This window comes from Arvicola amphibius, chromosome 14, assembly GCF_903992535.2.
Source record: "Arvicola amphibius chromosome 14, mArvAmp1.2, whole genome shotgun sequence".
NCBI classification, from domain to species: Eukaryota; Metazoa; Chordata; class Mammalia; order Rodentia; family Cricetidae; genus Arvicola; species Arvicola amphibius.
Window position 1 is genome coordinate 19,585,752 of NC_052060.1, and position 14,462 is coordinate 19,600,213.

General features: G+C 44.5%; 1 protein-coding gene across 1 annotated transcript in view; it reads left to right on the top strand.

Moving 5' to 3' along the window:
- Positions 1 to 14,462, top strand: part of Sort1 (sortilin 1) — an 80,900-nt gene that overhangs the window by 17,697 nt on the left and 48,741 nt on the right. The window contains exons 2-3 of the mRNA XM_038311247.1: positions 9,403 to 9,462; positions 11,607 to 11,680. Of these exons, the coding sequence (XP_038167175.1) occupies positions 9,403 to 9,462; positions 11,607 to 11,680 (134 nt within the window). The remainder of the gene's footprint in view (positions 1 to 9,402; positions 9,463 to 11,606; positions 11,681 to 14,462) is intronic.

A 14,462-nucleotide genomic window follows, 5' to 3' on the forward strand; every position in this document is an offset into this window, starting at 1 on the left:
TGTTTTCTGGCTTCCCTACTCCTAAATGTTATTATGAAGTTTGGGGTTTTACTTCTAGAATATTCACTGGGAATACCATAAGAGCTTTTGAGTTTTCCTGAAAGAATTATTGTGGTAATGGAGCATGCCTCTAATCCCAGCACTCAGGAGGCAGAGACAGGCATATATGTGTGAGTTCGAGGCCAGCCTGGTCTACAAAGTAAGTTTCCGGACAGCCAGGGCTGTTACAGAGAAACCCTGTCTTGAAAACACAACAACAACAACAACAATAAAAAAAGAATTCTTCTGTCTTTGAAGTTTATCTAGCTACAAAGCTTTATTCTCTGCTATTAAGGGGATATATATAATTATCCTTTCTTTTTTTTAAATATTTATTTTATTTTATTATGTATACAATACTCTGTGGTGTGTATGTCTGCAGGCCAGAAGAGGGCACCAGACCTCATTACAGATGGTTGTGAGCCACCATGTGGTTGCCGGGAATTGAACTCAGGACCTTTGGAAGAGCAGGCAATGCTCTTAACCACTGAGCCATCTCTCTAGCCCTAATTATCCTTTCTTGATTAGAATAAATGAGCCAATGGGTTGATTATTTTCAGCTCACTCTACTACTGAACATCATTGCTGGCTGATAAATGACACACGACCTCCTCTTCTTAGCTTTCACTGGGTCTTTTAAGCAGCAATACTATTTCTCAAGCATCAGACATTTTTTTTTTTCCTGTGCTTTCGTTCTCTTTCTGGTTTAAACTTAATGTGATTTATTCTGACCTTGAAATTATTTTAACATATGGTTATTAGCATTTACTGTATGCTTAGCTCTACTTGGTGATATTAATAACATTTCACTTGTGCTTTCTACATCAGTGATTTGTCTTGTTGCTCACAAAACACCGGACCGAGCAGCTCAGAGGAGGCGGCGTTGGCCTTCCTCACATTGGAGGGTACATGCCCATCACGATGGGGAGTCGTGGCTAGCAGACACTTGGTTACATTGCATCCCAGTCAGGAAGCAGAGAGAGAGAAATGCTGGTGTTCCACTTGTTTCTCCTTGTTCTTTCATCCTAGCCCAAGTACAGGAAATAGATGCTCCCACATGTGGGCGGCTCTTCCCACCTCTAAGAACCTCATCTACAGATGTCTCACAGATAGGACCAGGAGATTTGTTGCCACGCCGATTCTAAATCCTATCAAGTTGACAATTGAGACGAACCCTCCCTGTCACCTTTGGAAGGTTTTCAGAAGACTTGCATCTATGGCCCTATGTGTTCTGCCTGTGCACCTGCCTTCAGGCATCCGTTCCCACCTCTGTGTACGCAGGTCTTCGTTTGTACCGCATCATGATGTCTGCTTTAAGATTTGATGACATAGCACAGAGGGTACAGCTCTGTGCAGAGCACTGGCCTAGCAGATACAAGGCTCTCTGTCCAACTGGATTTAAAAAATTGTAATTTGAAAAGTGAACAAATATGTAAATAGTCTTAATACAAGAAATGACCATACAAGCTATGAGAGCAATGACTAGAAGGAGATCATCTTGAGCATTGGTAGCTATGGACTAGAACAGCCAGGTTTTTGTTTCTTGTTTTTTTTTTTGTTTTTTTTTTTTTTTTTTTTTTCTTAAAGATTGAACTTAGGTACCTTCAGATCTTTCCCACTGGTTCAGACCCTTCCTTATCACTTCAAAAGTAAAACATTCAAGCTGGGCAAGCTGGTACCTGTCTGTAATCACATTATTCAGGAGGCCATTTGTAGGTAGGGGATTTGTAAGTTCAAAACCAGCTTGGACTATAGCAAGACCTTGTTCCCCTCCCCCAAAAAAAATGTGTGTGTGTGTGTATGTATGTGCACGCGCGCATATGCGCGCTTGTGTGTTTATATGCATATATGTATGTATATGTGTATATATATATATTTTAGATTATAAGATAGCATTTTGACTGGGGCTACAGGTTTGGGCTGTCATGTCTGGCACCCCCCTAGCTTTTGGGTTGTCTTGTTCTTTAGGGAAAAAACTATACTGTTACCCTTGCTCCTTTGTATGTAGGCATCTGGACATTTTCAAGATTTTTCTCCCAGTGTCTTCAGACAGTTTGAGAATGATGAGCCGTGATGTGGTTTTCATCATCTTTCCTGTGCTGGGGGTCTGGGAGTTTGTCTAATCTCTGGTTTATAGCTTTAATCAAAATGAAGGAGTTTGGTTGGTTTTTGAGATGGGGTCTTGCTTAGTATCATTGGCGGGCCTGGAGCTCGTAGAGATCTGCCTGCCTCAGCCTCCTGAATTCCGGGGTTAAATTGGGAGCTATTTATTTCTTTTTTTCTGTCCCTGTACCCCAAACCTTCTCTCGATGTCAGGTCTGTCTGTGTAACTCCCTGTGTCAGTGCATCTGTTAGATTACTGGTGTTTCTCTGTTTTCGCCTCAGTTGGATTATACTGGTATTTCCTCAGGTTCCCTAGCTCGTCTGTATTGTCTAGCCACCTTTTCATCTACCTAACCACCTGTTTATTTTTCGTTGTACACTTGACAATTCTTATTTCTACAAATCTGGCTTGGGCATTTTTCTTTTCTGTTCTCTTCTCTCATTTTTCTCTTCTTTTCTTTTGTTAGACATTGTCTCCCTATGTAGTACCTCCCTATGTAGACCTCAAAGTTGAGATCCTCCTGCCTCCATCTCCCAAGTGCTGGCGTCATAGGCCTGTGCCACCAGAGTCGGCAGATTTGGGTGTTTTTAAAATACATCTTGTGTGCCTTTATTTAACACAGTCAACCTGCCCTTTAACTCTTGAGCACCTGGAATACAGTTAACAACTGTTTTGATGCCCTGTATACTAATTCTATTACTTGTATTTTGGGTATTTTTGATTTTTTTCATTACTACAGTTATGTTTTCTTGCTCTTTGTATGCCTGCATTTTTTAAAAATGGAATCTTGGATATTGTGATTTTTGTTTTGTTTTGTTTTTCAAGACAGGGTTTCTCTGTGTAACTGTCCCGGCTGTCCTGGAACTCACTCTGTAGACCAGGCTGGCCTTGAACTCACAGAGATTCACCTGCCTCTGCCTTCTGAGAGCTGGAATTAAAAGTGTGCGCTGTCACTGCCTGACTGGATATTGTGATTTTTTTCCTAAGATTTATTTTTATAATTTTTAATTCTCTCTCTCTCTCTCTCTCTCTCCTCTCCTCTCTCTCTCTCTCTCTCTCTCTCTCTCTGTGTGTGTGTGTGTGTGTGTGTATGTGTATGTGTGTATGTGTGTACAGAGGCCAGCGGCATCAAATTCCCCATAGTTGGAGTCATAGGTGTTTGCAGACCATCTGATATTGGGGCTTGGACTCAAACTCAGGTCCTCTAGAAGAACAGTACGAGCTCTTAATCATTGAACCATTTCTCCAACCCAAAATATTATAAATTTTGTCATAATAAATGACTTAGGCATTTTTGTATTATATTCTTTTTAATTAAAAATGTTATATTTAACACATGTATGCGGGGAAGTCAGAGGACAATTTGTGGGATTCCATCTGTCCTTCCAGCATGTGGGTCCCAGGGACTGAACTTAGGTCCTCACGCTTGGTGCTAAGTGCCTACTGAGATACCTTGCTGTCCTGTGAATGTTCTTGAACACAGTAGCTTTCTGGGACACAGTTGTTTATACATGCTACAGTAAAATTTTCTAAGTGCTCCATTCTCTTGCCATGTGAAGTCTTTCTCTGTGAGTCTGGGGAACAAGACATGTTGCTGGTTCTGTGTGGGGTCCAAATACTGTCCTCTCTGGACCCCATAGCTGACTCCCAGCTCTTGGGCATTTTCCTCACATAGATGTATACTGGTCGGTCTTCATCAAAGACTTGGCTGGTTGGCTAGCTCCTGCCAGTTTTCTGTTGCCATAACTCAGTGCCACAGCCTGAATAATTCTTTTTTTTTTTTTAATTTATTTGTTCATTATGTATACAATATTCTGTCTGTGTGTATGCCTGCAGGCCAGAAGAGGGCACCAGACCCTATTACAGATGGTTGTGAGCCACCATGTGGTTGCTGGGAGTTGAACTCAGGACCTTTGGAAGAGCAGGCAATGCTCTTAACCTCTGAGCCATCTCTCCAGCCCCCTGGATAATTCTTAATAGATGTATATTCAGCACACGGTTGCGGATGCTGGAAACCATCAAGGCATCTGATGTTTGCGTCTTGCTGCAGCATAGCATGCAGAGCTTCATCTCATGATGAAACAGAGCAGATACTCTGGCTTACAAGTTCGTCCTATTCTTGGGGAGCTATTAATGTCACCACAGGGGCCCTACTAATTCTTATTACCTCCTAGAAGAGCTCTCAGGGGGTGCAGCCAAACCACCACAGCCCTCCCAAGTTCTCTTCTGTGCACGTCTCCCCTCTCTAGTCTTCTACCCTATGAACTCTGGCCTTTGGTTTTCCCACAATAACATGGCTTTTATTTTATTTATTTATTTTTTTTTGTTTTTTGTTTTGTTTTTCGAGACAGAGTTTCTCTGTGTAACTCTGGCTGTCCTGGAACTTGCTCTGAAGACCAGGCTGGCCTCGAACTTACAGAGATCTATCTGTCTGCCTCTGCCTCCCGAGTGCTGGGACTAAAGGTGTGTGCCACTACTGCCCAGCTAACATGGTTTCTGGATTCCACACACTACTGGTTTCGTTTCCGCAGTGTGTCTTCAGCATAGGTCGCCTTTCTAACACAGTGACCTGGAAATCCCAGGGAGTACGCTATGGACTTCATAGGACCCTCTGTTTATCTCCTTCTGTGACTGTTGTCCTTCACCCGCTGTGTGGTAGCTGGTAAACTTGCTTCCCATGGACTCTTCTTCTGCGTTTTTTTTTTTTTTTTTGGGGGGGGGGGGTGAATGTACGTGCCATCCTCTTGGCCAGTCGCAGAAAACCCCTTTAGGAGCAGAGGTCTGATCTGCCATCCTCATGATTATTGGGGGGAAATTAAATAGATCTGGCTTTTGTTTTCACTCCCTCCTCCTTTTTAGGGCTCCTCAGGGGCTGTTAAAGAAAATAGATTGGCCAGGCATGGCGGTACATACCTCCCAGGACAAGGAAGGCAGAGGCAGGCAGATCTCTATAAATTCAAAATCTTGGTTCACAAATTGAGTTTCAGATCAGTCAAAGCTACTCAGTGAGACCCTGTCTTTAAAAAAAGAAAAGAGCATGGGCTGGAGAGATGGCTCAGAGGTTAAGAGCACTGACTGCTCTTCCAGAGGGCCTGAGTTCAATTCCCAGCAACCACATGGTGGCTCACAGCCATCTATAATGAGATCTGGTGCCCTGTTCTGGCATGCAAGCAAACATGGGAGGAATGTTGTATACATGATAAATAAATAAATCTTTAAAAAAAAAAAAAAGAAAAGAAAAAGAAAAAGAAAAAAAAAGAGCAGCCAGGCATGGTGAGTCTTTAATCCCAGCACCCAGGAGGCAGAGGCAGGCAGATCTCCGTGAGTTTAAGGTCAGCCTGGTCTGCAAGTGAGTTCCAGGACAGGCAGGACTACACAGAGAAACCCTGTCTTGAAAAACCAAGAAAGGAAAAGAAAACTGGACTCCATCTTTGTTGAGCACTTCCCACACACTCCGCTGTATGCGTCAGCTGTTAAAATGTGGAGGCTCCGTCTCTGCACCAGGTGAGCTTCAGACCCAGGGAGAGGACAACAGGGCTGGACTTGCGGACAGTGACTGGAAGGACTCCTGATGCCAGCCCCTGAGCTCCATCCATGCACACAGGCACTCGTGTAACACCCACCCACAGGATACGGCTCGATTAGAATCTGTGGCCTTAGTCCCTAACCAGGGTCGGGCTGTCCAGCCTTTCCTTAACACTGTGTTTCTTCCCTGTGAATGAACAGGACTGAATCTGGACTCTGGGTGCCTGTCCTCCTTTGCTTTCTGTGGCTGTGATAAACACCACAGTCAAAAGAAGCAACATGGGCAGGAGAGGGTTCATTTTGCCTTACAGCTTAACAGCCCATGGTGGAGAGAACCATGCAGGAACTCGAGGCAGTAGCTTGAAGACAGGAACTGAATCCAAGACCTCATTCAGAGACCTTTCTAATAGCCTGGGGAATGCCTGCTGGGGTAGCATTGTCCACAGTGAGCTAGGCCTCCTCCATCCATTAGCAATCAAAAAGATGCCCCCGCAGACCTGCCCACTGGCCATTCTGATCTAGCAAGTCTAGTTAAGGGCCCCTCTTCCCAGGGGTTTCTAATTTGTGTTAAGCTGATAAACTGACCACCAGCACCTGCAATCTCTCGCACAGTCTCCCGGACAGTCTCTCGGACAGTCTCCTGGATCTGCCTTCTTTCCGTGGGAACTTTTTTCCCCTGCTTGAGCTCTGGCCCTGCTGTCAGATCTGATTTCGTCTTCTCTTTTAATTTCGGGATGTAATGAGTATGTTAGAGCATGAAATACAACAGATGAGTCACATCTTATGTAGGCAGATGAGTGTTTCGATGAGCTTGTACGTTTTCAAAAGCAAATGTTAAATGGTTAATGGGAAGGGGTGGGGCAGAAGGTCAAGGGTAACAGAAAGCCACAATTACAGTTAATAAGTCTGCCCTGTATTTTCAAGGGAGCTCTTCAAAATAAGCTAGGTCAATTACCATTTTAGTTGTTTAGATGAGGGCGAGGTTGCCAGCAGCTCTTGTTCCTAGACTGAGCAGGAAGGAGATGTGGATAATGTGTGTGCAGAGTACTGTATAAAAAGGCAAACGCTGGCCCCTATTGTCTCAGACTGACAAGACTACAGTCTGAAGACAACAAGGCTCCAGTGCGGGGCTGATGAAAGTTTCCGTTTACTCTGTCAGCTGTTACAACCAGACCCTCCCTTGGGGGGCGGGGACTCATGGGTAGGTGACAGTACAGGTGGTACCCTGGCTAGCCCTGCTCATTCGTTGCCGTAATTTCAGGCTCTGTCTTGTCTCCCGAGAGAGCGTGTGGTCTTGCTCTGTGTGAGACATGGAAGGCGCACTGTCGTTCTGTGATGTTCTTGTTCCAGGAGTCTCTAGCTGCCCTGCTTTCCCCCAGATGCTCAGCGAGTTGCGTATGAATAGCCCTTCTGTCCCTTGGTGGCTTCTAGCTCGGCCTGAGCACCCGAGAGTTAACCAGCGTTTACTGAGCAAGCCCTGTGCGCAGCACGAGTACTATTTATGGAGCACGTTCAGCAGGGTCTTTTGACCTCAAAGGCACTTTGCATCCAGAGGGGAAATGGCACAGACGGACTTAGAGCCCAGTCAGGCCCACAGAGAAAATTAGGAGATAAGCGAAGCAGTTTGTGTTCAGGGTTCTTCCTTTCCCTGCTTCTCTGTTGGAATTGGTGGCTTGAATGACGGAGGAGCTGGCATCAGACCGTTTATAGGCATGCTCTATTTTGAGATGGAGGTTGTGGTTTGGGAAGGATATGTTATAATCATTTTCAACAAATGCTTATTGAGTGTGCACAGAGAACACCAAGAAATAGAAAGTTCCCCCTCTGCTGGAAACTGGGCTCACATCTGGGAACACTAGACATGTTGAGGGTGCATAGGTGGAGCTGGATATGTCTTCCTAAGGAAAAGGCATGGTCGCCAACCTTTGCAGAAGTACATGCTGAGCTACCATGGAGTGGGGTTTAGGGTAGTGGCATGTGTCAGGAAAAAGAAGGACCTTCATTTTGTTGTTTATACACATACATAACACACACACACACACATAATGTGATTTCTGTATGCCTAGAAGTCTTTTCAAATGATTATAGTGCCTCTTGAATTATTTTATTAGCTTGATAAGTGATAAAGACTAGGAGATTAAACATTAACCTGGAATATCTCCGTGTGGTGGATTCTGAATGACTTCATATCCTTTATTGTACTTCCTCATAGTGTTTACATTTTCAGTGACAAGCATATTTTATTTTATTGGTTTATTTATTTGCTTATTTTGGTTTTTCAAGACAGAGTTTCTCTGCAGCTTTGGTGCCTGTCCTGGAACTCCCTCTGTAGACCAGGATGGCCTCTAACTCGCAGAGATCCACCTGTCTCTGCCTCCTGAGTGCTGGGATTAAAGGTGTGCGCCATCACCTGTCTATATGTTATTTTATAAATAGAAGATGAAAGTGTCTGGGTGAGACTTCTCCTGCAGAGATGGCTGTGGCTGTCTTTTTGCATGTTTCCTGTAGTCCAGATGTAGTACATCATCTTTCTCTGTTCTGTCTCCCAGGCCCCAGCACAGCCCTCATAAAGTTTATTGTGAATCTCTGTTGTCGGCTGGAAAGACAGAACGAAGCCACTTGCTCCTTGCTTCTGCCTCCCTTCACTTTAGCAGTTCAGCCTGGAAGCAGGAGGAATCTGACCACTAACTATCCAGCTGCACTGTGAAGACTGCTTAGCAAACTCAGTTATGCTTATTGGGTTATAATTACGTCTGTCAGTATGGGCTCTGAGCTCTTGTTTTTAAGCGCCCTAAGAATACTTTGCTATGTCTTTATATTTAGCTCTGTTGGAGAAGCAATTAGACTTCCCCACCTCCCCATCTGGTGCAGTGAAGACTAACTCATCTGCTTGGCTTACTTTATATGAGAGACTTGAAATCTCTAAGGCATCTGCAATTTGGATGAAGTAGCTAAATCCTATCCCGTTTCTCCCAGATTTTATTCTGGGAATCTGTGTCCCCTTTTTAATTATGAATTTAATTATGCAGAAGAATAATAAAGGATTGGATAGCCTATCAGAGTGCTCATCTCTGGGGAAGAGTGATTCCGCCTATTTTAACAGCCACCAATTGCCTGTAGTGCTTCCTCTAGGGACAGGGCCTTATGAGACTTCTCCCATCCATGCTGAGATTTCAGCCAGTGTTGTCATTGTGGAGGGCTCGTTTAGGTGGACATATTGTTAAGATTTCATGGTGCAACACCTTGTCATATATAGAAGATGCTACCTCGGAGCAACTATCCTGGTCCTCTGGCTTTCAGTCTTTCTGCTCCTTCTTGGGTGATGTACCCTGAGCCGTAGGTGTGGGGGTTGTGTTGTAGATGTATCAATTGGGGTTGGGCACTCCATGATCAGTTATTGAGCAACACTAAATGGATTCAGCAGGAAACACACACAGACACACACACACACTTAAAAGAAGAGGTTGCAAAATTGAGAGGGATTAAGGGACCAGGCAGTAGTAGTGCATGCCTTTAATCCCAGCATTCGGGAGGTGGGAAGCAGAATAAGGGAAACAGAACGAGTTGGAGAGGGACGAGTTTGAAATGGAAATTATGTAGATAGAGCACTCGTGAATGGCATTTTCAAAACAGCAAATGTAAAAAGGTAATAAAGGTCTGAATATTTGAGGAAAGCAAGGACTGCCGGGAAGGATGACATTTCTAAACAAATTTCATTTCCTTTTCCCTAATAGCATGTCTTTGATGACCTCAGTGGCTCGGTGTCCTTGTCCTGGGTTGGAGACAGCACTGGGGTAAGTAATATTCTAAACTCTTTCAATCGACCCAGATAATGTAGGTTGGGGCAGGTGTACACTAAATATTTTCTGAACGTGTCTTCAGCCTTAGTCACAGAAAATGTGTTTTCAGGACAGACTTTCAGGAAATTATAGTTGGTTTGGCTTTGCTGTAGACCTGGGAACCAGTTGAAAGCAGTCTTAAGACTACTGTTACCCTGCTTGATAAGTACAGTGGGGGGTATTAATTAACAGATTAATTAATGACCACATTAGTGCAAGCTACATGACAGCAATACCAGAAAACTGTGGAACACAGGTTATCAGGGCTAAGGAGATGCTCAGTGGTCCATAACAGCAAAAGATACCTTTTGTCCCTGGGCCCCTTAACATCAAGAGGAGCGAGAAAAGGAAGCAGGGAGTTGCTGTTACCTGGGAAGGGAACCTTTCAAGGAACCTCCACATAGAAGCAGAAAAGGGGACAGTGCATCCTGGCATTTTCCCTCCAGTCTGTATTTTTCCTCTGCCCTTTCCCATAGTGTATTGAAGGACTGTGGTATCTGTGGGCCCATGCCAACTCTACCCGGTGTCTGCCCTTACAACAGATAGGTATAGTGTTGGTGCACATGCCTGTAACCCAGCACTTGGGAGGCTGGGGCAGGAGGATCTGGAATTGAAGGTTAGCCGGGGCTACATAGGAGACCCTATCTTTAAAAAAAATAGATGTACCACTGGTCTCTGTGTGGAGGATGTGGATGCAGGGACTTTGGGTCATTGGTCAGGGCTTGGCATCACTAGCTCCGTTATCTTGGGGGTGGTGTTCAATATCAAAGCCTACATCAGTGTGAGGTACACAGGAACGGTACCAGTACAGCTCTCGTTTTGGAGAGGAGGTTGTCAGGGCTGAAGAGGTGCTCAGTGGGTGAAGTGTGTGCTGTGCCAGCCTGAGGACCCGGGTTTGGATCCCCATCACCCATGGAAGAAGCTGCACATGAGCTGGAGAGACACAGGGCTCTCGCAGAGGACCTGCTTCCTGTCCCAAGCAGCCATGTTCACAACCACCTAGGCCTTCAGCTGCAGGAGGTCCAAGGCGTCTGAGGACGTCTGTGTCTCTGTACCCCCACATAAGCATACATACGTACTTAATTTAAAAATGAAAATTGGAAAGAAATGGCTGGATGTGGTCACACACACTTATAATCCTACCACCAGTAAGGCAGAGGCAGGAAGACCCCCAGACATCGCTGACCAGGTCGTGTTATCTTCTCAGGCAGTGCCAGGTTCAATGAGAAAACCTGTTTCACAAAATAATGCGGAGAGCAACGAAGTGGATACCCATGTTGACCTGTTGCCTCCACACGCATTCATAAGCACACATACATGAACATAGACAGACACATAAACCCTATATATACATAAGCAAAGCAAGTTGTTTTTTATAATTACTGTTTCAGCTTTCAGTAGAATGTCCTTAAGAGTATCTCGATTTTTCTCAATTTTGACTTATGCCCTAAGTTCTATGATTTATTCATTGAGCTGAGAAAGTTGGTAACTCTAGGTGTTTTTGGTTTGTTTTCAAGCACAGTCCCATGTAGCCCCACTGGCCTTAAATTACAGCATGGTTTAAATTGACCTTGAACTCCTGATCCTATGCCTCCACCCCCTCGTGCTGGAATTATAGGTGTGTGTACACCATGCCTAGCTAAGATTTCTTACTATTATGTGGACTCTTGATACTCTCTAGATGCCTGTGCTAATTTATCTAGAACCTTTCTCTCAAGCATATTGTTGCATAGAAAAATAATTTTATACAAGATGAATTTCATGAAAAACTAGCAACCACCCGCAGTGTGCTGACCTCTGAGGGCAGAAAAGAGAGTGTATATTACGGTAATATAAATACAAACTAGATAAATCCTTTCTTTATTATACATATTTGAGCATCCCTGACTCACGGCTTCAAGTGTAGGCCACAGAATAAGACGGGCACCTCAGAAAGCCTGGCCTGCAGTCCTGTCTGGTTTTAGGGTATGTCGCATTGTAGGTTCCCGGGAAGCAGGGCTGTCATCAGTCTTTGAAGTACAGCTTAGCGTCGTCATCTATCAGCATGTGGTGGCCGTGTCTTCCATTTCTTACTGACAGAGTGCTTTTGTCCCTCCCAGGTTATTCTCGTCCTGACTACTTTCCAAGTGCCACTGGTGATTGTGAGTTTTGGACAGTCCAAGTTATATCGAAGGTGAGATGGATAACACACCTCAGGGACATTTGACCACCTAATGCACTACGGTCAGAGGCCCCACCTTTTATGGTCACGGTAGTTCAGCAGTTAACTTTGGTTCTAAAATTCCAGCAGACTGGGATGCTTAGCCCACTTTTGGATGACAACTTAGAAAATGAGGAGAAACTTAACTTGAAGGCAATGGGTTGACCTGCCACAGGGGTGGAATAAGGCAAGTTGAAGGGAGAGTCTGCAGGTGTGCATGTCCACCTTAATCCCATGGGTTCTTACTGGCAGCAAGGCAGTGTGGATTTTCTGCATCTATATGATATATATATATATATGTATATATATATATGACACATTATATATGTTATATATATATCTATATACATGTCTTTATCTAATGTTTTGATGTCTAAACAGGTTATTTCTATATAAGATAAGATGATCATTTCTGCATAAGAAGGAGCTGCTTACATTGCCCTACCTCAGTTTACATCATTACTGCATTCATACTAGATGAGGGTGAAACATGTATCTGTGACATCCGCACATCTTCTGCAGCTTACATAGTAGGTTCTCTTTCTCAGCAGGATCAAAGTGCTTATCGTCTTTTTCATGTGTATCACCCTGTCTCCTCCTAAGGAACTTAAATGAACCACAAAATTCCAGCAGCCATTCACAGAAACACCACAAGATCCACAAGCCTCTGGGAGCCCTGCGAGGGTCTAAGCTTTCTTCACTTGACTGTTCCACAGCTGGTTGTGACCCAGGTGCAGGGAACTGAGGTTGACACATTGCAGAGCTTCCTTCTTTCCTCTCCCAGAAGGTGTGACCTTTGACTTCTGCCCAGCGGCCTGGAGCCAGAGCTTTCTATTCAGCATGGCAATGTAAAATAAGCAAATACTCCTTTAGGCCAGGAAGGAGTCACATATTTTAATTGCCAGAAACTCCATGAAGGTTGGGCAGTGCATTCACTGGGGACTCTCTAGCCCCTGGCCAAGTTACTAACACGGAATTGGCAGGCATGCATGTTAGTTAGATGAGCGAGTGAGTGAGTGAATGAATGAATGAATGAATGAACGAATGTCTTGACTGCTGTCAAGTTTCTATACTGAGAACTTTGTTTCTGATAGATTGGCAGTGTACTATAGAGTCTGGCTGTTAAAAGGGCCCATAGCATACGCCTTTGTTTCTGCAACTAGAACAGCAGCTAAATACTCTACATTGATTTTAGTAGCTGTTTCTAGCATTTAAGAATCCTTGCTGTAATGAATCTCCCCCAGTACAGTTTTCTGCCTCAGCTTATCTTTCACTGTAGAAGTGATATCGTCATGTTAGAAAGTGTTTGGAAATTCTAAAGGGAAGAGCAGCTGACTACAGCCGAGTGCCATCTTAGTTTTATTTACAGACTATTATCTTGATTTTCTCCTTCAGGGCTATATCTATTGTGCGGTTGTATTGTCTTGGGAAGCAACAAAGAAAAGCAAAAGACTGCCAAGTTTGAGTTGGCAAGCAGGCTGAAGGTTGAATCTCCACACTGTCATTTGCAAATAGAATAAACTTGAACAAGTCACATGGCCTCCTAAGCCCTTTCTGTTACCTATTAAAGGAGGATGATGACAGTGTTCACCTCAGGGTCACTGTGAGGACTCTGTAATGCCTGGCATGGAGCGGAAGGGTGCTTGGGCTGGTGACCACAGGTGGCATGTAGCCAGCCACAGGCATGGCTGCACTGGTTGTCAGAGGGAAGGGTGGTAAAAGGCAATTGTCTGCCCTCCAGTTCCTCCCTTACTTCTGTTAGTGCAGGCCAGCATTGCTAAGCCCTGGCTTCACAGGCTCTTCCCATTCCTGTTAGCAACTGCCCATAGGTCTCCTATACTGGTCACCCTGGTTTTCGTGGGACTGTTAGTTTATTTAATCAGTACTGTTGGGCAGTTAGTTAGAATGTAGCCATTCTCTCACTGAGGCTGATGTTCCTATGCTGCACCTCCCTATCTGTGTCACGGCGCCGTCCCAGTTCTTTCTGTAGCAGCAAATGGAAACCTCTTCTCTGACTGTTGATGGCCTCATATTTTGAAGGCTTTTATCTAACTCCTCCCTTTCTATGTCAGGTTATCTTCCATACATAATGCTCCAGTCGATTTTCTTACAAGTTCTTTTTGTTTGTGTTTGCTTTGTTTACCACGTTGTTCTTGAACCTGTGGCTGTCCTTTTCCTTCTCGGTGATGTGCTGCTTGGCCGCAGCCACTGCAGGCTGACTCAGGCCTTTCACCTGGCTGTCCCGAAACCCCTGAAGCCCCTCTTCTGCTAACGGAGAGCAACCCTGCTTGTTTGTGATATGGTGTCATGTTACCAAGGCTCTTTTCAATATTGCTGTCATAGTCTTGGCCAGTCACTCTGAATATTCATTCTCTCTCCTCCCTGTGAGGTGAAATCGGATTCTGTCCTCCCTCCCAGAGTTTAGGAGGAAACTGTTAATGTGCCCTGCTGCCTTTCCTGCTGGGCTGGCCTGAGATGACTTTTGTTGAGCACACCAGTCAAAGAGCACCTGTTGCTTCAGGAATGGAAAAGGGAGGGGCTGTCTACTCAGAAGAGATTTTGAATGTTTCAGTTGCCCAATCAGAACTAAGACTAGAGCTGGCAGAATCTGCTCTAGCGACTCCTTCACTCCTCGCTTTTCCAGTTTTGATGACTATAGTTTATCGATTTGCCTTTGCTCAGGAAAGCATTTGGTATGCAAATCATGGGATAGGTAAATGTGTGCCTCCTGTTGGGTAGAGTTAGGTGTGAAGGC